Genomic DNA, 27,300 nt, shown 5'->3' on the forward strand with positions numbered 1-27,300 from the left:
ACATGACCAACAGAGATATCTATATCAACAGATATAGATATAGATATATATATATATATATATATATATCGAGAGAGACAGACTGAGAGAAATTTAGATAGATGGCTAGACTTGGAAAAGACAGAAACATGACCAATAGAGATATCTATATCAACAGATATATATATATATATCGAGAGAGACAGACTGAGAGAAATGTAGATACATGGCTAGACTTGGAAAAGACAGAAACATATCTATGCTAGTTTAATGCCTGTACAAATGATGCTAAAACTAATCGCTGATATCCAATGATGTATCATCTGTGCTCGTTTAATGCCTGTACAAATGATGCTAAAAATAAGTCATACATCTATGATCTAAATTTCTCTGCTTTTCAATTTTCTTTTGCATTTTTTTTTTCATAATCAATCTATTGATTTGGGTTTTTTTCTTTTTACAATACAAATTTTAAGGATTTCCAACACAATTTTTTTTTTTTTTTTAAATATAAATTGATAGCTCCAACAAACAACAAGGACACATCAGACCCTAAATCAGTAAATGAAAATAGTTAAGAATTTGTATTGAATGAAAAGACACAATCAAATTTCAAATAAACGTGAGTCTCATTAATCTGTTACATCTGACAAACAACAATCAAACTGTCAAAACCAATTATCATGCAAACGAAATTTAACGGGAAACTTAGTCAAATATCATGCAAGCCAAATTCAATAGGAAAACATTAAATTAAGAAAAAGAAAAAAAAAAAAAAAAAAGAAAACCACCCTGATATTAATATATAAATTCCATCTTAATCATCACTCCTCTTAAGCCAACAAAACAGATGGGCGATTTGTAGTGTTTATACATGGTACCTGTCAGCTAAGAGATTTGTAGTGTTTATACATGGTACCTGTCAGCTAAGAGATTTGTAGTGTTTATACATGGTACCCGTCAGCTAAGAGATTTGTAGTGTTTATACATGGTACCTGTCAGCTAAGAGATTTGTAGTGTTTATACATGGTACCTGTCAGCTAAGAGATTTGTAGTGTTTATACATGGTACCCGTCAGCTATGAGATTTGTAGTGTTTATACATGGTACCTGTCAGCTATGAGATTTGTAGTGTTTATACATGGTACCAGTCAGCTAAGAGATATACATGGTACCCGTCAGCTATGAGATTTGTAGTGTTTATACATGGTACCTGTCAGCTATGATATACATGGTACCCGTCAGCTATGAGATTTGCAGTGTTTATACATGGTACCTGTCAGCTATGATATACATGGTACCCGTCAGCTATGAGATTTGCAGTGTTTATACATGGTACCTGTCAGCTATGATATACATGGTACCTGTCAGCTAAGAGATTTGTAGTGTTTATACATGACATGGTACCTGTCAGCTAAGAGATTTGTAGTGTTTACACATGGTACCTGTCAGCTAAGAGATTTGTAGTGTTTATACATGGTACCTGTCAGCTAAGAGATTTGTAGTGTTTATACATGGTACCCGTCAGCTAAGAGATTTGTAGTGTTTATACATGGTACCTGTCAGCTAAGAGATTTGTAGTGTTTATACATGGTACCTGTCAGCTAAGAGATTTGTAGTGTTTATACATGGTACCTGTCAGCTAAGAGATTTGTAGTGTTTATACATGGTACCCGTCAGCTAAGAGATTTGTAGTGTTTATACATGGTACCTGTCAGCTAAGAGATTTGTAGTGTTTATACATGGTACCTGTCAGCTAAGAGATTTGTAGTGTTTATACATGGTACCCGTCAGCTATGAGATTTGTAGTGTTTATACACGGTACCCGTCAGCTATGAGATTTGTAGTGTTTACACATGGTACCCATCAGCTATTAGGAATCCCAGTACAGATGACATACATAGTCAGTTCATAAAATGAATTAGGAATTACGTTAAGACAGATGTCAGGAATAAAAACAGGAAACAGACTGGTTCCCTGGCTGAAGTATTGTTTGCACTGCCATCCTCATGATATCAGTTAAACACAACAAGATTCAGAAAGCAGTTAAACCCATGATTCAGAAAGCAGTTAAACCCAACAAGATTCAGAAAGCACACAGTGTAATATTGAAGCAATAGTGAACCGTTTACTAGAATTTCTATGTCAGTGCCACGTCAGTGTCAGAAAACACAGCTGTCTCTTAACCACAACTAATGATTTCTAGGTCAGTGTCACTGTCAGTGTCACGACAACACAGCTGTCTCTTATCACTAATATTAGTCTCAACCACAAGTTAACAAATGATTTCTAGGTCAGTGTCAGACAACACAGCTGTCTCTTAACCACAAATTAACTAATGATTTCCAGGTCATCATCATTGTTTGACAACACAGCCATCCTCTTGCCATTAATTAGCTAATGATTTCCAGGTCACTGTCATTATCAGACAACACTGCTAACTCCTAACCATTAACAATGATTTTGAGGTCACTGTCATTGTCAAGGCAAAAACCATTAATGATTTCCAGATCACTGTCACTGTCGCTATGTCAGACAACACAGCTGTGTCCTAAACATTAACTAATGATTTCCAGGTCATTGTCATTATCAGTAAACACAGCCATCTTCTAATCTTCTAGCCATTAACTAATGATTTCCATTCACTGTCATTGTCAGTAAACACAGCCATCTTCTAATCTTCTAGCCATTAACTAATGATTTCCAGGTCATTGTCATTGTCAGTAAACAAAGTCATGTTCTAGCCATTTACTAATGATTTCCAGGTCATTGTCATTATCAGTAAACACAGACATCTTCTAATCTTCTAGCCATTAACTAATGATTTCCAGGTCATTGTCATTATCAGTAAACACAGCCATCTTCTAGCCATTAACTAATAATTTCCAGGTCATTGTCATTATCAGACAACACAGCCATCTTCTAGCCATTAACTAATGATTTCCAGGTCACTGTCATTATCAGACAACACAGCCATCTTTGAACCATTAACTAATGATTTCCAGGTCATTGTCATTATCAGTAAACACAGCCATCTTCTAGCCATTAACTAATGATTTCCAGGTCACTGTCATTATCAGTAAACACAGCCATCTTCTGGCCATTAACTAATGATTTCCAGGTCACTGTCATTATCAGACAACACAGCCATCTTCTAGCCATTAACTAATAATTTCCAGGTCATTGTCATTATCAGACAACACAGCCATCTTTGAATCATTAACTAATGATTTCCAGGTCATTGTCATTATCAGACAACACAGCCATCTTCTCAGTAATTATCAACTAATAAATTCCAGCTCACTATCATTGTCAGAGAACACAGCCATCCTCAAACCATTAAACTAACTAATGATTTCCAGGTCACTATCATTGTCAGACAACACAGTCTCTGTTCGTGCCTTTTTTGGCCCAGCTTCATCTTCGGTCAAGTCAATGCTTATATAACCATCAGTATTTCTTTTGGCAGGGGCAGATGGTTTTGGGTGATGGACAAGACGAAAGTGACCATGGACTGGACAGGGGGGCTTGTTGGGAGCTGGAACTAAAACACCAGTGATCTTGGGACTGGGTGACCTCTGGCTGCTCTTCCCTGGGGTCGTTCCTGTTATCTCTAAGTCAGAGCCATCATCATCTGAATCAGACAGCAACACCACATTGTTTTTCTGGGACTGCAGGGGTTCAGAGGCCAGCCAGATCTTGCCACGTGAAATGGCTAAGGGACTTTCCCCTTCCGAGGTGGGCACTCCCCCTGGTGATGCTGTTGCCTGAGCACTGGATCGGCTTTGCTGACCAGACACAGGCACCGCTGACTGCACTGACGTTGGGGGTTGGGACCTGACAGACTGGACAGTTGTGGCCCTTGGAGGGACCAATGCCACCCGGCTTGCCACAGATGTTGTTGCTGGTCTGATCTGCGCTGTGGCCCTGGCTGCAGCTCGCTGAGTTGGTAGTGATGAGCTCTGACGAATGTTGGGGAGAGGTGAGGGCTGACCTGGGGTACGTATGGACTGACTCCCTGTGGGCTGGCTGTGCAGTCCTGCAGCCTGCAGCCTGCTGACAGAAGCTTGACTTCTCTGAACCTGGGACTGCTGATAGTTGGCTGGAGAACTCGACTCAAGCGCAGTCCTTAACCGACTGCTGGTCACAGGAGTGGAAACAGGAGAGTGACTGTAGAGGGCGACAGGCACTGGTGTCCCCTTATCTGCTCCTCTCTTCCTTCTGTCCTGCACCACATGTGATGCTGCGTTCTGTGATGTGGCAAACACACTCGCTGTCTGTTTATTAGGCTGTGACACAGGATGAGAAGGTTCAAACTGCCAGCTGGCTGGATGAGATGGCCGAGGTCTTGTCCCTGTCAAAGAAGGCTGAACGGAAGATGGAGAACCAACAGACGGAGCAGAAGTCTGACGGACAGGACGCCCATCTCTGGCTGTTAAAGGAGGTGGATATGAATCCACCGTGGTTTGCATCAACTGAATCCCTCGACTGTGAGCAACTGGCTTTGCTGGGAAAGCTGGGATGGTGGCCACTGGCTGGCTGCCCAATGACTGCTGACCCACAGAACTGTGCAGTGAGGCAGCTGAGGATACAGCATGTCCCTGAGAAGACCCAAGGTAACGGTGATGGTCACTGTTGCTGACTGAAGAAGGCTGGGTGCTAGGGGCCATCACAGATGATGTCTGTGGACTTGCAAATCTGACGCTACTGCTGGCCTGGATGGCGGGCCCAGGAACTGGGAAGGACTGGGGCACATCTGATGCCTGCGGCCAGGCTGGTGGAGAAGACAAAGTTGGCATCACAGACTGCTGAGGTGGACTGGAGCCACACTGACTTTGTGCACGCTGGTTTGGGAACTGAGTTTGTTCAGACTGGTTTGGAAACTGAGTTTGTGCAGACTGGTTTGGGAACTGAGTTTGTGCAGACTGGTTTGGGTTGGAGCCACCAGACTGCTGGGGAGTGCTGGAGAGGCAGTGAGACAAAGGAACAATTTGAAGGAAAGGCATGCCGTTTTGAGGAATAACAGGGATGAACTGTGCTGGAGCGTTGGCTGAAGCAGCTGGCTGTGGCTGACCAGCCATCACGGTGACACTGAAGGGCGGAGTGGCCGGCATGCTGACAGCGCTGCTCTGAGGCAGGGGCGCCGACCCTGAAGGATGCACAGCCAGCACCCCCACGAATGACTGTGTGTTGGGAATGGTGAAGAAGTATGGCTGATCCACACCAGGGGCTCTGGCACTGTACAGAGGGGGCATAGCCACAGCAGTAGCAGTGGACGAAGCAGGTGGAACAACACCATGTTGCAAAGGGGGAACACAATGCCTTCGGTCAGACACAGCAACTGGAGAGCTGGAATAAGAATTAACAACTGATGGAGACCTAGGGCTATCTTGAGGACTGACAGGTCTGTTCATGTGTGGCCGGACACCTGCAGGTCTTACTGGGTAACGTGGCTGAAGAGATGACCTGAGAGCACCACGAACATCAGGCGCACCAAGAGGCCGAACAACAGTGAATGGCACTGAGGGGGGTGCCAGAGCAGACCTGGCAGGAGACTGGATGCCAGGGTTGGGTTTGGGAACTTGGAACTGGGCAAACGCTGGGGGAATGGGTTGGTGCATGGCCACCACATCATCTGGGACGGTCACCACTGCCACAGCATCATCTGGAACAGTCGGCATTCCAGCACTATCCCCTGGACACATTCCCAAGGTCTCTGAGTTTTGTGTTGCAGTTCCTGCGACAGGATGGGTTTTTTCAGGTGTCTGTGAGTGTGCGGGATCCAGCATCTGTTGATTTGCAGCAGTCTTCTGGGCTCTGGAAGGACAACCTTGTCGCAAGATGCTTGGTCTTACACCAGTTTTTGCTTTTCCCACTGCAGATAAATTATCCTGAACATTGCTGAAGGGATCTGGAGTAGCTTCTGCAGGAACTGAATGGATGTTCACAGCACTGTTACCTGTTGCTGGCCTGGGATTAATTACTGATGAAGTTGGGAGATTATTACAGGAAGGATTTTGTGTTGGCAATGAGATGATCTCTATATATGTCTCACTGGTTGTCTGTGGCACAGACCGCTCTTTTGCTGGTTCCTGCTCCCTGCTGACAGACTTCTGCGTGCCCTGGCCTGTCCCTGTCTGTCCGGAGGAGCTGCTGGCTTCACCTACATCATCAGCATCTTCCTGTTCTGAATCTGATATCTGGAACACTTCCTTGGGCTCCACTGCTGGAGGAGGCGTCACTGATGGAGGTGGTCTCACAGAAGGTATCATCCGTCGGAAAGCAGCTCTGTGAGCCTTGGTGATAAGGAATGGAGATTTTTCTTTCCCACTCTCCTGTTCTTCAGAGCTATTCTGTTCATCATCATCAGAGGCAGGATGATGATTCTCCAACTTGTGCTTTTGATTGTGGTGAACTGCATCCAACGCCTCAGTGACATCTTCTGTAGCAGCTGCCGTTTGTTGTGCATCCCCTCTTCCTGACACGGGCTGCAGAGTCAGCTGTCTCTGGAGGGCAGAGGTGGTGCTCTGCACACCATCCTTGTTGCTGCTGCCCTGTTGGTTGTGCACAGAGAGCCGCACCACCTTCTTCTCTCCCTTCTCAATCACCTCCTTCATCTTCCATGACCCTACACTAGTCCTCTGCTGGCCCAACTGCTGACCAGAACTCACATGGGGCAGAGTGATCAAACGGGCACAGCCAGGAGAACGTGCATCACCACCGCCATTCTCTGAAGCTTTGGCCTCTGTCTCTTCCTCATCACTGTCCAACACGTTCACTTCAATCTCACTGCTGGCGCGTTCAATCCTAACCACGGGAGTGCTGTTGACCAGCCTGCGGTCATTCAACAAGGACGGAGAGGCTACTGGAGTCAACTCTTCTTCCTCTGACGCTGTCCATTCAGACTCCGAACTCTGTTTCTGCTGTTCTGAAGTGGATGGCATGTCCTCGCTGGCGGCAGTTCTGGGGGTCTGCCTGCGAGCGGCACGCCTGGATCTCAGCAGGCAGGATCTCTGATCTTCCAGCTGCTGGCGGACTTCCTCCACACTGTTAGCAACGTGGGGATTGGATGTCCTGCCCGCCAACTTCCTCCATCCCTTCTGCTTCTTTTTCTTTTCAACAACTGCAAAAAAAACCAAGAGAGGCAAGGCCTTCAAGACTCACTTGTGATACACTTAAAAAAAAAAAAAAAAAAAAAAAAAAAAATCCAAGCTTTTTATGTATTGAGTATAATTTCAAAATGTAATGTTTAAGATGAGAAAGATTAGTTTAAAGCAAATTAAGTCCCCTAGCATTAATTACAGAGTAATTTCCCTTTTTTACTATCTGCACCAAAAGTTTGCAAAATAAATAAAACTTCCATGCTTAGCAAAAGAAGTTCCTGTTTGAACAAAAAATGATAATAATGACTGCTCTTGTTGTTGGGTCAGAATATCAGATCAAAGTGCCAAGTTTAGAGAATACAAAAAATATAAATATAACAGTAAATGCAGTTTGCATATAATTTGGCTTCATTTTTTATTTTTTTGTGCCCATCCCAGAGGTGCAATATTGTTTTAAACAAGATGACTGGAAAGAACTGAATTTTTCCTATTTCTATGCCTAATTTGGTGTCAACTGACAAAGTATTTGCAGAGATAATGTCAATGTTAAAGTTTACCATGGACACACAGACACAGACACACACACACACACACACACATACACACACAGACAACCAAATACCGGGTTAAAACATAGACTCACTTTGTTTACACAAGCGAGTCAAAAATGATGAGGCACAATAACTTCAAGACAATGAAAGCCATCAACTGCTGACTCCCTTCAAAAGGTAGGAACAGGAGAGATATGAGTGAACCATAGCTAGCCTAAAAAAAACAAAACCAAATCTCCCCTTTTCTGGTTCCAAATACAGAGACAGGCAGACAGAGACAGGAAGGAGGGACATGATTAACAGTCAGACAGTCCAAGTGAAATTTATTCATGCCAGGGACTAATCCCTCAAGAAGCTGCAAGGGAACATCACACAGTTTCTGGTTCCTTCAAGAGGCACAGCTCAACACAGCTTTGTCCACAAATACCAATTAATCTCCTTACCATGAGGCCAAAACACACACGTGTACACTGTCAGTGGAAAACACAGCAGCATGACAGGATGGTAGGGAGGAGAAGGAGGGGCAGGAGCAATATTTAGCAGATCTATATTTAATCTGCACAAAAATCCAGCATATTGAACTTTCTTCTTCTTCTTCGTTCATGGGCTGTAACTCCCACATTCACACATATGTCCACAAGTGGGCTTTTACATGTATGACCATTTTTACCCCGCCATGTAGGCAGCCATACTCCGTTTTTCAGGGGTATGCATGCTGGGTATGTTCTTGTTTCCATTACACACCAAACACTGACATGCATTACAGAATCTTTAATATGCGTATTTGATCTGCTTACGTATGCACATGAAAAGGGTTCAGGCACAAGCAGGTTGACCTGGGAGATTGGAAAAATCTCCACCCTTTATCCACCAAGCGCCGTTACCAAGATTCAAACCTGAAACCCTCAGACTGAAAGTCCCACACTTTAATCACTCGACTATTGCGCCTTTCTACTGAAATTTACATGCCTGGCTGTTGTATCTTGGCTACAGTGCAGACATGCACACCCCCCAGATTTCGCTTTCAGATACATGGACCACAAAAATCAAGGCCACTTAGGAAGAATCAGGGATCAGGACAATTAACGATGCGGTTTTTGGTGCTTTTTGCATTCAGTGTGGTGCCTACAGTTTACACGAGAGAGAGAGAGAGAGAGAGGGATTGGGAGGGGGAGAAATGGCAAGATCTCTGTATGTACCCTTTTTTTTCATTCTTTATGTTAACATCTTTTCACTTAAGTGATTTTAGACGTGTGTGTGTGTGTGTGTGTGTGTGTGTGAGTGTGAGTGTGAATGTGTGTGTGTGGTGATAGTAAGAATGTGCAAAAGAGGGAGAAGGATGGCTCATATTCAACTAACAAACTTAGTAAGTCATCACCCCTCCTCTCTATGCCTTCAAATCATGACTGCGCACACACACACACACAGCACGTGTACACACACACACAGCCACACAAACGATGGAAAGCCCAAAGGGTCACATCATCGTCATGCAAGAAAGACAATAACAGCCGTGTAAGCATGCGTGCGTGCGTGTGTGTGTGTGTGTATGCACCGGATGTTAAAAGAACACATAAATGTACACACACACACACAAAAAAAAAAACACGCACAAGCATACACTCACACACACACACATACGCAAGCATACACTCACAAACACACACACACACACACATACATCCAAATCCTAGCCCACACACCTTTGCTGGTGATTTCGGCGCATTCAGAACACACACGGTCTTTCCCGCTGTTAACAAAGCCACCGCACTTGACATGCGTTCCTGTGGACCCACACAGCGAGCACAGCAACAGCTCCCAAGCACTGCAACACACACAGCACAGCAATGAACGCTGGAGGCTAACCCTGCGTCAGACAGTGTGTGGAAAATGCTCAACACTACTGCACGTCATTCACCTTCACCAGGGACAGAAACACCGATACCACTTAAAAGAACCAGACATTTTCTTAATTTTTTTTTTTTTTTTTTTTAATTTTAATTTAGGGAGGGAAACTCCCCCCCCACCCCCACCCCCCCAGTCCCTCTTCTGCCCCTTGACCCCCTCCCATGGCCTGAATGAACCATTCCAAAGCCGAAAATTGGAGGTCTCAGCAACATGTCTTACTGCAGAGAATTGGACCATGCCTGAGTAGATAGCCGCCTTGATTTACTACTGTGGAAAACACCACCAACTGTTCAAAACAAACACCACAAACACCACCAACTGTTCAAAACAAACACCACCAACTGTTCAAAACAAACACCACAAACACCACCAACTGTTCAAAACAAACACCACCAACTGTTCAAAACAAACACCACAAACACCACCAACTGTTCAAAACAAACACCAAACAAACACAACCAACTGTTCAAAACAAACACCACCAACTGTTCAAAACAAACACCACCAACTGTTCAAAACAAACACCACCACCAACTGTTCAAAACAAACACCACCACCAACTGTTCAAAACAAACACCACCAACTGTTCAAAACAAACACCACCAACTGTTCAAAACAAACACCACAAACACCACCAACTGTTCAAAACACCACCAACAGTTCAAAACAAACACCACCAAATGTTCAAAACAAACACCACCAACTGTTCAAAACAACACCAACAGTTCAAAACAAACACCACCAACTGTTCAAAACACCACCAACTGTTCAAAACAAACACCACAAACACCACCAACTGTTTAAAACAAACACCACAAACACCACCAACTGTTCAAAACAAACGCCACCAACTGTTCAAAACAAACACCACCAACTGTTCAAAACAAACACCACAAACACCACCAACTGTTCAAAACAAACACCACTACCAACTGTTCAAAACAAACACCAAACAAACACCACCAACTGTTCAAAACAAACACCACTACCAACTGTTCAAAACAAACACCACCAACTGTTCAAAACAAACACCACCAACTGTTCAAAACAAACACCACTACCAACTGTTCAAAACAAACACCACCAACTGTTCAAAACAAACACCACCAACTGTTCAAAACAAACACCACCACCAACTGTTCAAAACAAACACCACCAACTGTTCAAAACAAACACCACCAACTGTTCAAAACAAACACCACCAACAGTTCAAAACAAACACCACCAACTGTTCAAAACAAACACCACCAAATGTTCAAAACAAACACCACCAACTGTTCAAAACAAACACCACCAACTGTTCAAAACAAACACCACAAACACCACCAACTGTTCAAAACAAACACCACCAACTGTTCAAAACAACACCAACAGTTCAAAACAAACACCACCAACTGTTCAAAACACCACCAACTGTTCAAAACAAACACCACCAAATGTTCAAAACAAACACCACCAACTGTTCAAAACAAACACCACAAACACCACCAACTGTTCAACACAAACACCACCAACTGTTCAAAACAAACACCACAAACACCACCAACTGTTCAAAACAAACACCACAAACACCACCAACTGTTCAAAACAAACACCACCAACTGTTCAAAACAAACACCACAAACACCACCAACTGTTCAAAACAAACACCACCAACTGTTCAAAACAAACACCACCAACTGTTCAAAACAAACACCACCAACTGTTCAAAACAAACACCACAAACACCACCAACTGTTCAAAACAAACACCACCAACTGTTCAAAACAAACACCACAAACACCACCAACTGTTCAAAACAAACACCACCAGGTGTTTTACCACCAACTGTTCAAAACACCACCAACTGTTCAAAACACCACCAACAGTTCAAAACAAACACCACCAACTGTTTAAAACAAACACCACCAACTGTTCAAAACAAACACCACCAACACCACCAAATGTTCAAAACAAACACCACCAACAGTTCAAAACACCACCAACAGTTCAAAACAAACACCACTACCAACAGTTCAAAACAAACACCACCAACTGTTCAAAACAAACACCACAAACACCACCAACTGTTCAAAACAAACACCACCAACTGTTCAAAACCAATCCAGGAACCTGCAGAGAGCAGGGCAGCTTACCTGCCTTCATCGCCCACATGCTGGCGCCCCTGAGGACACTGGCATTTGTCAGCATCGCAGTTACTGTAGCGTTCCAGCAGCTCATGGTAGGCGTTGGGCTCCAGCTCCCAGGCTGCGTCTCTGTGACGAGAGTGGTACACAGGAATTAATAACACTACTGAACTGAGACGTTCTCTGGAAAAAGAAATTTATTTCCCTCAGAAGCAGTTGTACATGATTCTGCTGAACATGTTCTGAATGATCTTTTCACAGTGCGAACTTTTTAGTCTCCACAGGACTCTCCTCAGGTAAAGAAGAAGAAGAAAAAAAAAAAAAAGAAAAAAAAAGCCACAAGAGCGTTACTTCCGGAAAGCAGACTTCTGTTTTGTGCAGCAGATGCTGTACTTCATATTCTGATCAACAAAAAAGTAAACAAACAAGTACTGCTATTCTTGATGAGACAAAGGTACCGTAAGGTTCGGTCTATTGAGCGCACTGGTATATAAGCTGCACCCACTAAATTTTGGAAAAAAAAGTTAACTTTATACATACATAAGCCGCACTGACTTATAAGCCGCACTTATTTCTGGAACCGGAACACATACTGATACTACAGAAAAGCTGTCAATACTGTAGGTTATGAAATAAACACAAGCGGGAAACAACACAAAGAAAAGCAAGTGATAATACTGCTAGTGCCACAAAAAAATAATAAATAAACACAACGAAAATAAGATCCATAATTTAGGGATAGTCACATTTATTCAACGTCATCCTGCTCACTGAATCCACTGAAATCTTCGTCTTCAGTGTCCGAGTTGAAGAGAACCAGCCCAGCTTCCTCCACCATCTTGTCACTGACTTCAGTCTCGCTTTCACTTCATGAACATGAAGGTGGAGGTCGCTGCTGGTTCGTCGCTTGCCCTGTCGTCTGCTAGGTCGATCGCCTTCAATTTGAAGGCTGCATCATAGGCATAACGTCACATTTTCGGCATGATGAGGGTGTACGCTTGAGCAGAACTGAGTAGAACTGAATGCAGATCTGAAGGCTTTAATGTGTGGGGATTTGATTTATAAAACGTGAACAGTTAGCACACTAAGCTCCTGAAGCTCATCCAAAAATTCATGGACAGAAATCATGATTTTGGTGAGTTGAAGGGCAGCTAAGAATAGACAAGAACGTGACACTCCCGGGATCGTTAAAATCCTCAAATAAGCCGCATCATTGTATAAGCCGCAGAGGTTGAAGCTGGGGTAAAAAGTCGCGGCTTATAGACCGAACTTTACGGTATACAACTTAAAGCCACTCTTAAAACCATCCCTTTAATTTTCCTGTCACAAAAATATGTAGGGGAAATAGCCAACGACTCACTGTTCAGGAATGTAGATGCCGAACTTGAGCATTTCAGATTCAAACAGGTCTTTGTTGTTGCACAACGGGCATTTGAAGAAATATTTCCCAGCTGTCACAGCATATCTCTGAAACAAAAGCAAAGCTAAATTATCAAACAACAAACAAGGACGTTACTTACGTACACAGTTTAGATTTGGCTCAGGACACCATGGATCATTTGACCAGTTCATCACAAAGTCAATAGGTTATTTTCTGAAACAATGGGTCAGGACACCATGGATCATTTGACCAGTTCATCACAAAGTCAACAGGTTATTTTCTGAAACAATGGGTCAGGACACCATGGATCATTTGACCAGTTCATCACAAAGTCAACAGGTTATTTTCTGAAACAATGGGTCAGGACACCATGGATCATTTGACCAGTTCATCACAAAGTCAACAGGTTATTTCCTGAAACAATGGGTCAGGACACTATGGATCATTTGACCAGTTCATCACAAAGTCAACAGGTTATTTTCTGAAACAATGGGTCAGGACACTATGGATCATTTGACCAGGTCATCACAAAGTCAACAGGTTATTTTCTGAAACAATGGGTCAGGATCCTGCCACTTTTTCCCACCCCCAGTGCTCTCACTAGGTCACCCCACAACCCAAACATTTGTAACTGAATTTGTACTCTGTCCATCACACTCGTTGGTATGTTAAATGGTGTGTGTGTGTGTGTGTGAGAGAGAGAGAGAGAGAGAGAGAGAGAGAGAGAGAGTATCCAAAGACTAGGCGCTAATGTCTACTGTGTCATGATTGAGCACAGAAAATAAAATTCAGTTTCCAGTTTCAATTCCCCACACCGCACACACACACCCCTCCCACAAATACGTGCACACAAACACACGCGCGCGCGCGCACAGACACTCACACAGACACTCACAAAAACACCACATGTGTCAAAGCAAGCAGCCTCTACTCCCGATGACTACCTGGATGCAGTTCCGATGGAACCAGGAGCCCCCACAGCAAGGGGCACACAGGGTGTCGTTGGACACCTGAGCCACCACGTCCTGCATGCAGATGCAGCAGGTGAACGATCTGGAGGAGTCATCTGTCTGGGGATAGGCAGGCAGCGTCTGGTGAGGCCGGTGCTCGGGACAGAACGCCCTGGACAAAGTTTGAACACAGTTAAACATCACTGTATCACAGACCGCAGTCACACTTAAAAACAACAGTCGTCTTCATTATCAACTGTAGATGGCGAACATTTTCATTATGTATAAACCCCACGACTGCTGCTGATGAGAGGATGCTAACTTCAGTGAGATAAGACACAGCTTACAGGTCAGGACGTCAATGAAGGGCTGTCACTTCAGTGAGATAAGGCACAGCTTACAGGTCAGGATGTCAGTGAAGGGCTGTCACCTCACCGAGATAAGACACAGCTTACAGGTCAGGATGTCAGTGAAGGGCTGTCACTTCAGTGAGATAAGACACAGCTTACAGGTCAGGATGTCAGTGAAGGGCTGTCACCTCACTGGAGATAAGACACAGCTTACAGGTCAGGATGTCAGTGAAGGGCTGTCACCTCACTGAGATAAGACACAGCTTACAGGTCAGGATGTCAGTGAAGGGCTGTCACTTCAGTGAGATAAGACACAGCTTACAGGTCAGGATGTCAGTGAAGGGCTGTCACCTCACTGAGATAAGACACAGCTTACAGGTCAGGATGTCAGTGAAGGGCTGTCACCTCACTGAGATAAGACACAGCTTACAGGTCAGGATGTCAGTGAAGGGCTGTCACCTCACTGAGATAAGACACAGCTTACAGGTCAGGATGTCAGTGAAGGGCTGTCACCTCACTGAGGTAAGACACAGCTTACAGGTCAGGATGTCAGTGAAGGGCTGTCACCTCACTGAGATAAGACACAGCTTACAGGTCAGGATGTCAGTGAAGGGCTGTCACCTCACTGAGATAAGACAAGACTTACAGGTCAGGATGTCAGTGAAGGGCTGTCACCTCACTGAGATAAGACACAGCTTACAGGTCAGGATGTCAGTGAAGGGCTGTCACTTCACTGAGATAAGACACAGCTTACAGGTCAGGATGTCAGTGAAGGGCTGTCACTTCAGTGAGATAAGACACAGCTTACAGGTCAGGATGTCAGTGAAGGGCTGTCACCTCACTGAGATAAGACACAGCTTACAGGTCAGGATGTCAGTCAACAGTTTTAATTTGGACTACATCCTCTTGGGACTGCATAACTTTAGTTCAGTAAAATCAATGACACCATTGATAGGTACACAAAAAGTGGTAACTGCCTTTCCAACTCATGCTACACTGATGTCATTTTCACCCAGCTTCACCAGTCAAAGGGTTCATTAACCTTATCAACAACAACCACCACCACCACCACCTAGAAACAATAAGAAACTTATTTCAATTTGGACATGAATACAACACATACTAAATAAATGAATCATTTAAAACAAAACATTACATTCAAAACAAGAGAGGCAAGGCCTTCAAGACTCACTTGTGATAAATTAAGTCCCCTAGCATTAATTACAGAGTAATTTCCCTTTTTTACTATCTGCACCAAAACGTTTGCAAAATAAATAAAACTTCCATGCTTAGCAAAAGAAGTTCCTGTTTGAACAAAAAATGATAATAATGACTCCTCTTGTTGTTGTGTCAGAATATCAGATCAAAGTGCCAAGTTTAGAGAATACAAAAAATATAAATATAACAGTAAATGCAGTTTGCATATAATTAGGCTTCTTTTTTTTATATTTTTTTGTGCCCATCCCAGAGGTGCAATATTGTTTTAAACAAGATGACTGGAAAGAACTGAATTTTTCCTATTTTTATGCCAAATTTGGTGTCAACTGACAAAGTATTTGCAGAGAAAATGTCAATGTTAAAGTTTACCACGGACACACAGACACAAACACAGACAACCGAACACCGGGTTAAAACATAGGCTCACTTTGTTTACACAAGTGAGTCAATAAAACTGAACAACTTAATGCTTCACAATGCCTATCACAAGCTTCCTCGGGTAAAATGAGGCAAACCAGTGTGGAGCATAAGATCTGATAAGCGAGTGGCTCTACCTGAACTGCTCATAGAACTGACACAGGCCTCCTGCTTCTCTCCCACAGCGGAAGTGAAAGACGGTCTGGCACGGCTTCACCGAACAGCTAATGCTGGCGCCTTTCTTCTTGCAGTAGTCACACATCTGCAGACAAAAAAAGACATTAGTTGAAATTAAAAAAAAGCCTTCCTCCCAAAAAAGTAAACTAGGTTCTCATGTTTTGTAAACATGAGGATAACTTTCCAACAAGCTAGGAATATTTACATAATAAAATGCTTTTTTAATTCTGATCATTATTTCAAAATAGTGGTGGACTGGTGTGAAGAAGCCTAAAAGTCAAATATTGCCAATGAATAAATCTACAAACAAATGAAAAAAAAACACACCCCAAAACAAAAACTGTCAGTTACAGTAAACAGCGAGCAAAATATTTTGCCAGTGTTTTGATATAAATGCATTTATAAAATGTAACAAGTGTCAAAGTGTTGTGCGCATGTGCGCGTGCATGTGTGTGTGCGTGAGAGAGAGAGAGAGAGAGAGAGAGAGAGTGGCGTGGGAAGACATGCAATGCGGCTTGGCTGACCGAAATGACAGAGCATGAGAATTTCAATAATCTGTACATTTGTATGTATAGCTATTTCCATTTGGTGCCATTCATCTTTTTTTTTTTTCTCATTAATTTTTATTTGTTTGCTGTTTTCTTTTTATGTTGGACACGTGCTGCTGCCAAAAAGAAAATCACTATCCTTAAGTATAGACAATAAAGGTTGTGTATTCGTTTTCACCTTTTAAGAAAGGGTTGGCTTTACTTGCAAGACAAATCAAGCTGTGTCTCAAATGCTTAGCAACAGCGTAATAAGTCAGAAACGAAGTACAAGAGAAAAATAATGAGTTTTGGAGGGAGGGAGGGAGGGAGTGAAGAAACAAGACAGATGAGAAACAGAAAACAAAGAGAGAACAGAGCACGAGAGAAAGGTAAGAGACCAGGATTGAAGGGGGTGAGGGGGGGACACGCAGAAAGAGGACAGGGGGGATCAAAAAGAAAGGAGACAGACAGTGAGAGACAGAGAAAGACAGGTAGACAGAGACAGACAGTGAGAGACAGAGAAAGAGAGATATAAACAGTGACAGACAGGGAAAGAGAGACAGACAGAGAAAGAGAGAGACAAAGAGTGAAACACAGAGAGACAGACAGTGAGAGACAGAGAAAGAGAGACAGACATAGACAGACGGTGAGAGACAGAGAAAGAGATATAAACAGTGACAGACAGGGAAAGAGAGACAGACAGAGAAAGAGAGAGACAAAGAGTGAAACACAGAGAGACAGACAGTGAGAGACAGAGAAAGAGATAGACAGAGACAGACAGTGAGAGACAGAGAAAGAGAGATATAAACAGTGACAGACAGGGAAAGAGAGACAGACAGAGAAAGAGAGAGACAAAGAGTGAAACACAGAGAGACAGACAGTGAGAGACAGAGAAAGACAGACAAACATTGAGAGGCAGAGAAAAAGAGATAGACAGAGACAGACAGTGAGAGATAGAGACAGACAGTAAGAGACAGAGAAAGAGAGATAGACAGTGAGAGAGAAAAAAAGAGATAGAGACAGTGAGAGACAGACACTGAGGCAGAGAAAGAGAGACAGACAGAGACAGACAGTGAGAGACAGAGAAAGAGAAGTAGACAGAGACAGACAGTGAGAGACAGAAAGAGAGACAGAGACAGACAGTGAAAGAGAGATAGACAGAGACAGTGAGAGACAGAGAAAGAGAGACAGAGAAAAAGAGATAGACAGGGACAGAGAGATAGAGACAGTGAGAGACAGAGAGAGAGAGAGAGAGATAGACAGTGAGAGACAGAGAGAGATAGTGAGAGACAGAGAAAGACAGATAGACAGTGAGAGACAGACAAAAAGAAATGGACAGAGAAAGAGAGATAGACAGAGACAGACAGAGAATGAACGAGACAAACTGACAAGATGAACACCACGTTTCTGTTCACGTCGGATGTCTGATGGCATGAAGCCCAAGATTCCATCCGAGTCCTTTTTCCCTCTTTGCCACAAACCCGAGGAAAACAACTGCAATCACAACAAATCGGCAGTGACTTTAAAGTATTTCTGAAGTCTGGCAGCACAAAATAAAGTTTCATTTAAAAAGTCAGTGAATTTCTATCAGGTCAAACTTGGAAACATTTTGTTCAAATGATATTTTGAAATAGTATAAGATACCGGCAGCCTTGCTTGTTACACTGAAGCTAAGACTAAAAAATGCCCATTTTCCCCAAGCCTGTAACTTGAGTGATGATTAAGAAATAAAGATGTGTTTTATATGGAAATAAAGTTCATTTTATCCTCTTTCCAGTGCTGTTTTTGCTTTTCATCTGAATTTTATCTTTGTTGAATAAAAGAGTAAAAATTAGAGGTAGTCGAAAGGCTTCTTGCACGCCGTGGTCAACCGCTCCGACACAGATTGCGTCAACTGGATTTTGCGTCTCTTTTCTTTGCTTGGCTTGCCTGTCACATTTGATCTACAGAGCTATTTTTAGTACAGCTGTGTTTGTCTGAACCTCATCTTTCCAGTGTATATTAGTTCGCCTTGCAAAACCGCATATTGCGAATATAGCACGTAAAAAACAATTTTCGCTCGACTTTAAACTTAAAATTCTCAAAATTGGTAATAAATACAATAGTAATTACGGATATTATAAGGAAGCGCTTTTGATTCCCCTTCGTAAGGTATATGAAACTACCGCGTGGTACTGCTAATGAAGACAAGCTCTGAGTCGAAAGAGCGGATGTGCATCATTCGGATGTCAAAATAGCAGTTGCAGCTGAGCCAAACTTCAACAATAATCTTGGTCGGTTCTGAAACCTTTGAGCTCGTTTGATTTTACAATCACACTGTTGATTATATCGCCGATTAACATTTAAGAGTGGGTATTTTTCATAAATGAGTGCACGAAAGTGTTCGATCATTGGGAATACCCCATACTGCCGCACCTCGTTTCAACTGTAACTGAAGCGACAATCGTTTTTTTCTTATTTTCATGATGGAATTATATTATTAATGACAAGTATGTTCAGTTACTGTTTGTTGAAATGAGATTAATTGGCAGATATATTCTATGGTTGTGGTTTCACTTTTATTTACAAAACACAAATTATTACACAATTTTTTTTTTCCATTTTCCCAGAACATCATCATTCCGGCAACCTGATAACATGATTTTTTTTTTTTTTTATCATTAAAAAAAAAAAAAAAAAGAAAAAAAGAAAATTTTTTTCCTGAATGTGACTTTTAATTCCAAAGTCATGGTAGTGTGTGCGTCTGTCAGAGAGAAAGAGAATAGTGATGTGTATTTGTGCATGTGTGTCTGTCCAGTTAAAAAAAAAAAAGAATAATTTAATGTTAAATTCTATAGATCATATGCAATAAATCTATAAAAAAATTCTCCAAACTGCATTATTGTTGTAGCCCATTTTAAAGGCCTTGCTCAGCTGAATACAAATCACTTTATTTCATAAAAAATAGCTTGATAATGAAGAAACTGCGCCTGTTGCTATTTTGACAAATTTTGCCCATTGAGAATTGGCAAAAAAACTGGATTTTATAGCTCAATATCAATAAAATGATCAGGTAATATAGCTGGAAAAAAAATTAGGCATCTTTACTATAAATAAAATATCATTTCCCTTAATTTTTAGCTGTCTCTATAGTTTAGTATACATGCAGGGATGCTGTAAAAGAGATTTGTCCAAAAGCTCAAAATGATGCACAAAAAGGCTCAATTTCAATGAACTTCAACTGGCTGTAACTTTGCTTCTAATACACATACAAACATAATTTTTGTGGTCGGATTTTTGTTTTGACTTATAGTTTTAATCTAAGCTTGTTTTAATGTTGTTATAATATGTTCATCAAGCAAAAGACCCTTTCAGTATCAGAAGCCAAGCACCCCCACCCCCTCCTGACCCAGCAAAATATCAATCTTCCATACCAGTTGAGATCCTGCTTATTTCCCAGACTCGAGGAATGTTCTCTACTCAATTCATCGACTTGGCATGCCACATATAAACTCCACGTAAATGAACCCTAGACTTTGAAATTTTGTTGCAGTTATTTACACTAATTTCAGCAACACAGCTGCACAAACAGGACCATAAACAGTCTCATCAACACCAACACTTACCATGCAGAAGTAATGAATGGTGATGCCCGCTTTCCTCAGCATTTTGCCATACGCTTCATCATCCTTTTCCGAGGAATAGCAGAACACGCATTCTGTAATCAAAGGAAAATCAACCATGACAATTAAGAGAGTGAGAGAGAGAAACAGACAGACAGACAGAGAGAGAGACACAGAGAGAGAGACACACAGACACAGAAAGAGAGGAGGAGAAGAAGATTGATTGATTGATTGAATCTTTAATGGGTAAAGAATTAGGCACAGTATAGGCCTTTTTACCATTCTGCCCATTTAATGACACAAAACATAAAAATAAAGAACGACACAAAACATAAAAAACATTAAAATAAAAAAACGACACAAAACATAAAAATAAAGAAATAAAATGAAATGAAATAAAATAAAACAATAAAAATGACGAATATGAATAGTAACTGGAATAGTCTATTAAAAGTAACTGAGCAATGAAAAAAACAATTGGTACATTATCACGTATGTATATATGTACTTACATACATACGTACACACACACACACACATATCATAAAACAAGCAAACAAAGACATACATACACATTCACACCCACACACTCAAACACACACGCACTTACTGTTCATTTGCTAGCACAATTACACGGTCACATACATTCAATTTTTTATTCATCAGGGCGTGGCAGCTAGTGGACTGAGTACAAGCAAATATTTGCAAAAGACCGCAAGTAGGTTAATCAAAAGTATCGAATAGAAATATTTTTATGTTAGTGTTAGACTTAAGTTAAAGAGATATGGCTGGAATCTGATGACATGTCTTTGGAAGCATGTTCCATTCTAAGCTTCCAGTTCCATTAAATCAAATGAGAGACTCATCTTAAATAAATCAATTTTAGGCTTTGGGACAATGGCTCTGTCTGATTTACGCTGGAACTGGAAACAAAATAATGATCTTAAATATTGTGGGCATGCGTTATGAACAATCTTATACATAAGATTAAGAATCAATGTATTATATCTAATAAGTAGATGAACATGTAATATCTGAAGTTCTTTGTACATATTGTGCGAAGATCCGCCTGTGGTATTTACATGGCTAATCATCCTAATGGCACGTTTTTGTAAAGAGCAAAGTGGCTTTAATGTAGAAGGAGGCCATTTATCCCAAATAATCAAGCAATAGCTGAGATGAGACTGGATATAGGCAAAGTAAAACACACGTCTAGAATGATTATCAAAAAGGTGTTTGATCTGTGGCAATTGGAATACACTAGATGATACTTGTTTTATAAGGCAATGAATATGTTCCCACCACGAGAGATTTTGATCAATAGTAATGCCTAATAGCATATGCTTAGTAACTTGTTTAATGATATTGTCTTTATATTTTATAATAAGTTGTGTTTCTTTCATGTTCTGTCTTTTCTAACGAGGACAAATTAACATGCATTCTGTCTTTTCAGGGTGCATGACCATTTCATTGATTCATTAGCATCACGCCAGTTTTCGACAGATTTCAAGCTGGCATTCAGATGATAACTAATTTCGTCAACATTGTGACTAACATATTCATAATATTGAATTGATGTATCATCAGCAAACAGATCACATATTGCATGTTGAACTGATAAAGGTAGATCACTGACAATGATATACAAGGAAAATAAGAGAGGGCCTAGAATTGACCCTTGTGGTACTCCTCTTGGAACATGCCTTTTGGAAGAAATAAAGCCACGTGAATAGACAGACTGAATACGGTTTTCTAGGTAAGACCTCAGAAACAATAAGCATTTATGGTCAATACCATAATATTTCAATTTTTGAAGCAATATTTTGTGATTGATTAAGTCAAACGCTTTTGTGAAATCCAGGAATATCACTCCAACCACCTTGCTGTTATTGATATCATACAGCCATGAATCAGTTATTCTACATGAAGCAGTCTCACAAGAATGGTGCTGTCTAAAAGAAGAAGAAGAAGAAGAAAAACACCACCATCGTTTACAACCTTTTTAACAAAGTTTGTGTATAATCTGCTTTTAAAGAAAAACTTTCTGCCCAAGCCACTAAAATCTCTTGTCCATGAAAACATAAAAAATAAATAAATCATTTGTTTTTATTTTCACAATTATCTAAAAATGATACTAGCAAGATCCTTGCCATTCTAAGACAGTAAATGTCAGCTCTATACATTGTGTAATGAGTCAAGATAAATAAGACAAAAAGGAGGAGTTTGTATTATACTCCATGTTTGGTGTTAAATATACTTACCATGTCAAACTGATGCAAACTAGGCCTATTGGTTTGCTCTGCTTGGCCAAATTTCGCGCGGCTAACAGTGAAAAGACGGGCCCACCCGCTCTCAGCCAATCAAACGCCTCTAAAAACTATAAAATACCATGGTGTTCTTGCCTTCACTCGGCTTTAGCATTAGTATTACTATCCACTGTGGGCTCATTGTTGACTGTTGCTAAATCACGTTTTCTTCATTTACAACATTACCCCCCTTTTATGGGTACATGGCCCATACATGTGACTTGGAATGCCATTTACTATCAACAGTGAATGGGAACAACTGGTTTGTTGAGAGACAAACAATATTCAATGGTCCACTGGCTGGGATTGGATAACTTTGAACACATTACCCCCCTTTTATGGGTACATGGCACATACATGTTTCAGTTTCACTTTCTCAAGGAGGCGTCACTGCGTTCGGACAAATCCATACACGCTACACCACATCTGTTGAGTAGATGCCTGACCAGCAGCATAACCCAACGCGCTTAGTCAGGCCTTGAGTGCATGCTTACATATTTGTGTACCTATGAAAGTGGATTTCATTTTACGTAATTTCGCCAGAGGACAACACTCTCGTTGCCATGGGTTCTTTTTCAGTGCGCCAAGTGCGTGCTGCACACGGGACCTCGGTTTATCGTCTCATCCGAAAGACTAGACGCTCAGTTTGATTTCACATACATGTGACTTGGAATGCCATTTACTATCAACAGTGAATGGGAACAACTGGTTTGTCTGTTGAGAGACAAACAATATTCAATGGTCCATTGGCTGGGACTGGATAACTTTGAACACTAACAAGTATTTTGTTCAAATCAGTTTTGCTAAAATCAATCTAAGAAAATAAAAAAGTATATAGGAAAGTAGAAAATATATTCAGCAAAACTGAGAGAATGGCTTCCTTCAATTCTCTTTTGAACACATGCAACAGTTATATTTTCAGAAACAGGTGTTTTAACTTAATGGACAAAATATTCTGAGTGATTCTGAAGTGAAACTGCTTGAAATCTAAGAGTCGAAAGACACAGCTCCTCCTTGCACAAAAGGGAAAGGCATCGGACTTAAGTTACTGGTCAAAGAAAATTTTACAGTGTTGTCCTTTCACGTTTTTGTGAAAAAAAAGTCAAGTTTGTAACCAAAAACATACAGTAAATGTGAACTAATGACAACTGTGTGCACTGGAGAAATATAATTTTTACAAAACATTTGGAAGATACACTGATTTCAAAGCAAAAGATAGCATGGTGCAGGTTTGAGAAATGAAACTCAAACGTAAGTAGAATGATGGCTTTGTCAATAGTGTGCCCAACTGGGATGCATGGGCTCAGGGTTCAATTCTCCCAAGGACAGGGACAGCATCCTATCCATGCCTCCCCACAAAGCCCTGCCTTTCCCAAACCTTGGCCAGCTGAAGAGAACATGATGTTGGTTTAAAAAAAAACAAAAAAAAAAAAAAACCACCTTTCCTTCGTTATAACAAACATTTTCTGAAATAAATAATTCCAGTACAGAGTGTACAGACTGCAGGCACAAGAAATAAACATTCTCCACTTGATCGTTGATGAGTCAATGTCAAGTGTCCACTTACGCTCCAGCCAACACAACTGGTTTCCTGAATGGCATTTCACCATATTATGACTTGTGACAGTAACACTAACAGACTTACAAACAAGGCAGCAAGAAAGAGAGAGACAGAGACAGAGACAGAGAGAGAGAGAGAGAGAGAGAGAGAGCGGACAAGTAAGTGGTTTTTGTCGAAGCTAATGTGTGTGTGTGTGTGTGTGTGTGTGTGTGTGTGTGTGTTGGGGCTCATGTACGTTTATGTGTATTTGACTGTGCTTTCATATCTGTGAAACTGCATGTTTGGCGCATATCTGTTATGCATGTTTGGGTGTATGTGTGAATGTGTTGTCTCCATGTTTCACATTTATTTGCTTATTTATCATCGTTGTCTTATTTATTTATTTATCTATTTATTTATTTCTTCATATTATAATCATTTATTTATTTATCTATTTATGTATTTATTTACTTATTTATGTATGCTTATCTATTATTTATTCCCCTTTTTTTCTTCTCTTTTTTTCTTTTTTTCAAGGCCTGACTAAGCGCATTGGGCTACGCCGCTTGTCAGGCATCTGCTTGGCAGATGTGGTGTAGCGTATATGGATTTGTCCGAACGCATTGATGCCTCCTTGAGCTACTGAAACTGTCGAAGCTGTTAAAAATGCACCAGGACTTACTGACTTTATTGTGTGTGGATCTCATTCTCAAAATAGGAAGGACAAAGACAGGTTTCTAATTATATAGATCTCTTTCTTTGTGCTTGAGAGAGCCAGAGAGAACTGGAGACGATAGCAACAGGGAGAGGGAGAAAGAAAGTGAGAGAGAGAATGGGAGACAGACAGTCAGAGACAGAGACAGAGACTGATAGAATGCTAAGAATCCTTCCTACCTCTACTATACTTGCGATGTCCTTTTAGCTTTGGAGGCATCTTTTCAGCCTGGAACACACACACACATCATGAACATTACATAATTTATAATTATATATTTATCAAAATCAAAATTACGCAAAACTTTACAAAGTTACACTCAACTTACATTGTAACATACCTTAACAGTAATACAATGACACATTTCCTCTTATAATTAGATGCTCGCACATTGTTGGATAGGCAGTCAATATTCTCAGCGGTCCTCAGCAGTTTGCTGGTGTCATCCCATTGTCTGTCTTTTTTTTTTCCCTAAGGGCTGATAAGGGTTGGGTAACGTGCTGGTCAGGCATCTGCTTGGAGATGTGTGTAGCTTATATGGATTTGTCCGCAGTGAGCCGCTTGAGTACTGAAACTGAAACTGAACTGTGTCAATATGTTGATGGTTTTCAATATTTCCGTATTGCACCGTTATCTTGGGCAACATTTATCTCGTACGTAGTTACAGTTTCTCTGATCACGCATGGCATGTGATTCTTGTTGTGGGGAACCGCAGTACATGTCCCATCCACCACAGACATACTTTGTAAATGATGGTTTAGTCCAACAACAGAATTCATTTGTGACACCATTTAATTTCCCCCCCAAGTTTGCAAAGCAAAAAGATCTTTGGTCAAACTAATTGCCAGGATGTACTGTGCGGAAGAGGTGGCTAGAATTTTATTTGATTTGCTGCATAACATTGACAACAAATGAAAGGTTCAACTAAGTTTTGTCTAATGATGTTGCTGATCAATCTGATGATCAGATCAGTCATCATGATGACTCTAGTAATCCTGATTATCCTGATGATGATCACCCCCAACAGCCGTCAACATATATGGGATGTCTACAGTCATGAATATCATAAGTGTATGTAGCAAACAATATTTCAGCTTTAAGCCTTCATCTGTAGTTTCTATTTCTTTTATTTAATATCTATACATATGTGTGTCTGTTTTTTTGTGTGTTTTTTTTCTTCTTTTTTTCCCTTTGTGTGTGTGTGTGTGTGTGTGTGTGTGTGTGTGTGTGTGTGTGTGTGTGTGTGTGTGTGTGTGTGTGTGTGTAAACCACCACTGCCACCAGTGGTCAAAAACAGTACATGCACATGATGCAGTACACACACAAACATAATTTCCCAACACAGACTGGTCATATATATCAAATATTTAACTTTAAAATATTCTGCAGTTATGATTAGCTTTACATCAATTGACATGATAACAAAAAGCAAAATATTGCTACATTCAATGATTCATTCAATATATCCAATTCATGCAAGATCATAGATGACTTGGTTATAAAAATCCTAAGCTCTGGGCATAAAATCACGTGTTCTCAACGCAAATTTTCATCATGTTATTATACAAGAAATGTTTCACAATCGACTGGACATCCATTAGAAACAAATTCATGGGCATTACCTGTTTTCCAGCTTTTTTTGTTCACCCCATTTCTTTTCTGATCTGTCCACCACCTGTCCTACACACTGTCAACTTCAGATTAATTGTAGCAATTGCATATTGAGTGCCCGTTCTTCACTTGATTTTCAGCAGAAAATGGAGTGCCATCCGATTGACTGACTGACTGATTGTGGAACTTTTTTTTGTAGTTATAACTTATAGTACTGTGGCCAGTGTGGGTGTGATGGAATTAAAAAAAAAAAAAAAACAAAACAAAAATCAACTGGATTTGATTCTACTCAACTACTGGCTAATGTAACAAGAGGTCTTTAAACAAAGCGAGTAGGGTGGAAGGGATAGTTGTTTACCTTCCTTGTTGTACATAGATCTACAATGGTGTAATGATTAGTGATGCCAGAACGTTAGGGTTGCTTTTGCTGGTCAAACTCGACAGTTCTGTAAACTTGTGTTAAACAAAACTAGATCACTAAAATACCCATTCTAAGAAACAATGAAGGGACTGTATAAAAGACTCACAGTTTATTTCGTTCCTGCATTGCTACTAGGACTGCTGCTAAAAACAACAATATAAAACAAACAAGTGGACATCACGAAAACTTGCACTTACTTAGGCAGGAACTGATGAAGCTCGGTTCAGTGCGACTTGCAAGGCTCCAAATCGTCTGACTTCGATGCCTCGAATAAAATGGGACAGCTCTGATCGGCCCAACAACCCGTCTTGTCAATTACCGACACATAAAAGTTGATTATTGTACCGCCAACGTTGATGACGCCGACATTTTATAAACAAACCTTTCCATCTGTGGGTGCATGAGTCCCGCCGTTTCGA

At 41.0% G+C, this 27,300-nt stretch overlaps 1 protein-coding gene across 1 annotated transcript; it reads right to left on the reverse strand.

Annotated features, from left to right (window-relative positions):
- Window positions 1-27,291, reverse strand: LOC143280765 (uncharacterized). Its single transcript, XM_076585438.1, has 10 exons — window positions 27,079-27,291; window positions 25,029-25,077; window positions 20,292-20,383; window positions 18,076-18,180; window positions 16,120-16,244; window positions 13,992-14,169; window positions 13,027-13,133; window positions 11,676-11,795; window positions 9,336-9,457; window positions 1-7,101 (listed from the first exon to the last, which is right to left on the reverse strand). Exons 2-10 carry the CDS (start codon window positions 25,066-25,068, stop codon window positions 3,323-3,325), a joined length of 4,668 nt encoding a protein of 1,555 aa, XP_076441553.1. The 5' UTR covers window positions 25,069-25,077; window positions 27,079-27,291; the 3' UTR covers window positions 1-3,322.
- Window positions 27,292-27,300: the final 9 nt, after the last annotated feature.

Source organism: Babylonia areolata, chromosome 4, assembly GCF_041734735.1.
Source record: "Babylonia areolata isolate BAREFJ2019XMU chromosome 4, ASM4173473v1, whole genome shotgun sequence".
Taxonomy (NCBI): Eukaryota; Metazoa; Mollusca; class Gastropoda; order Neogastropoda; family Buccinidae; genus Babylonia; species Babylonia areolata.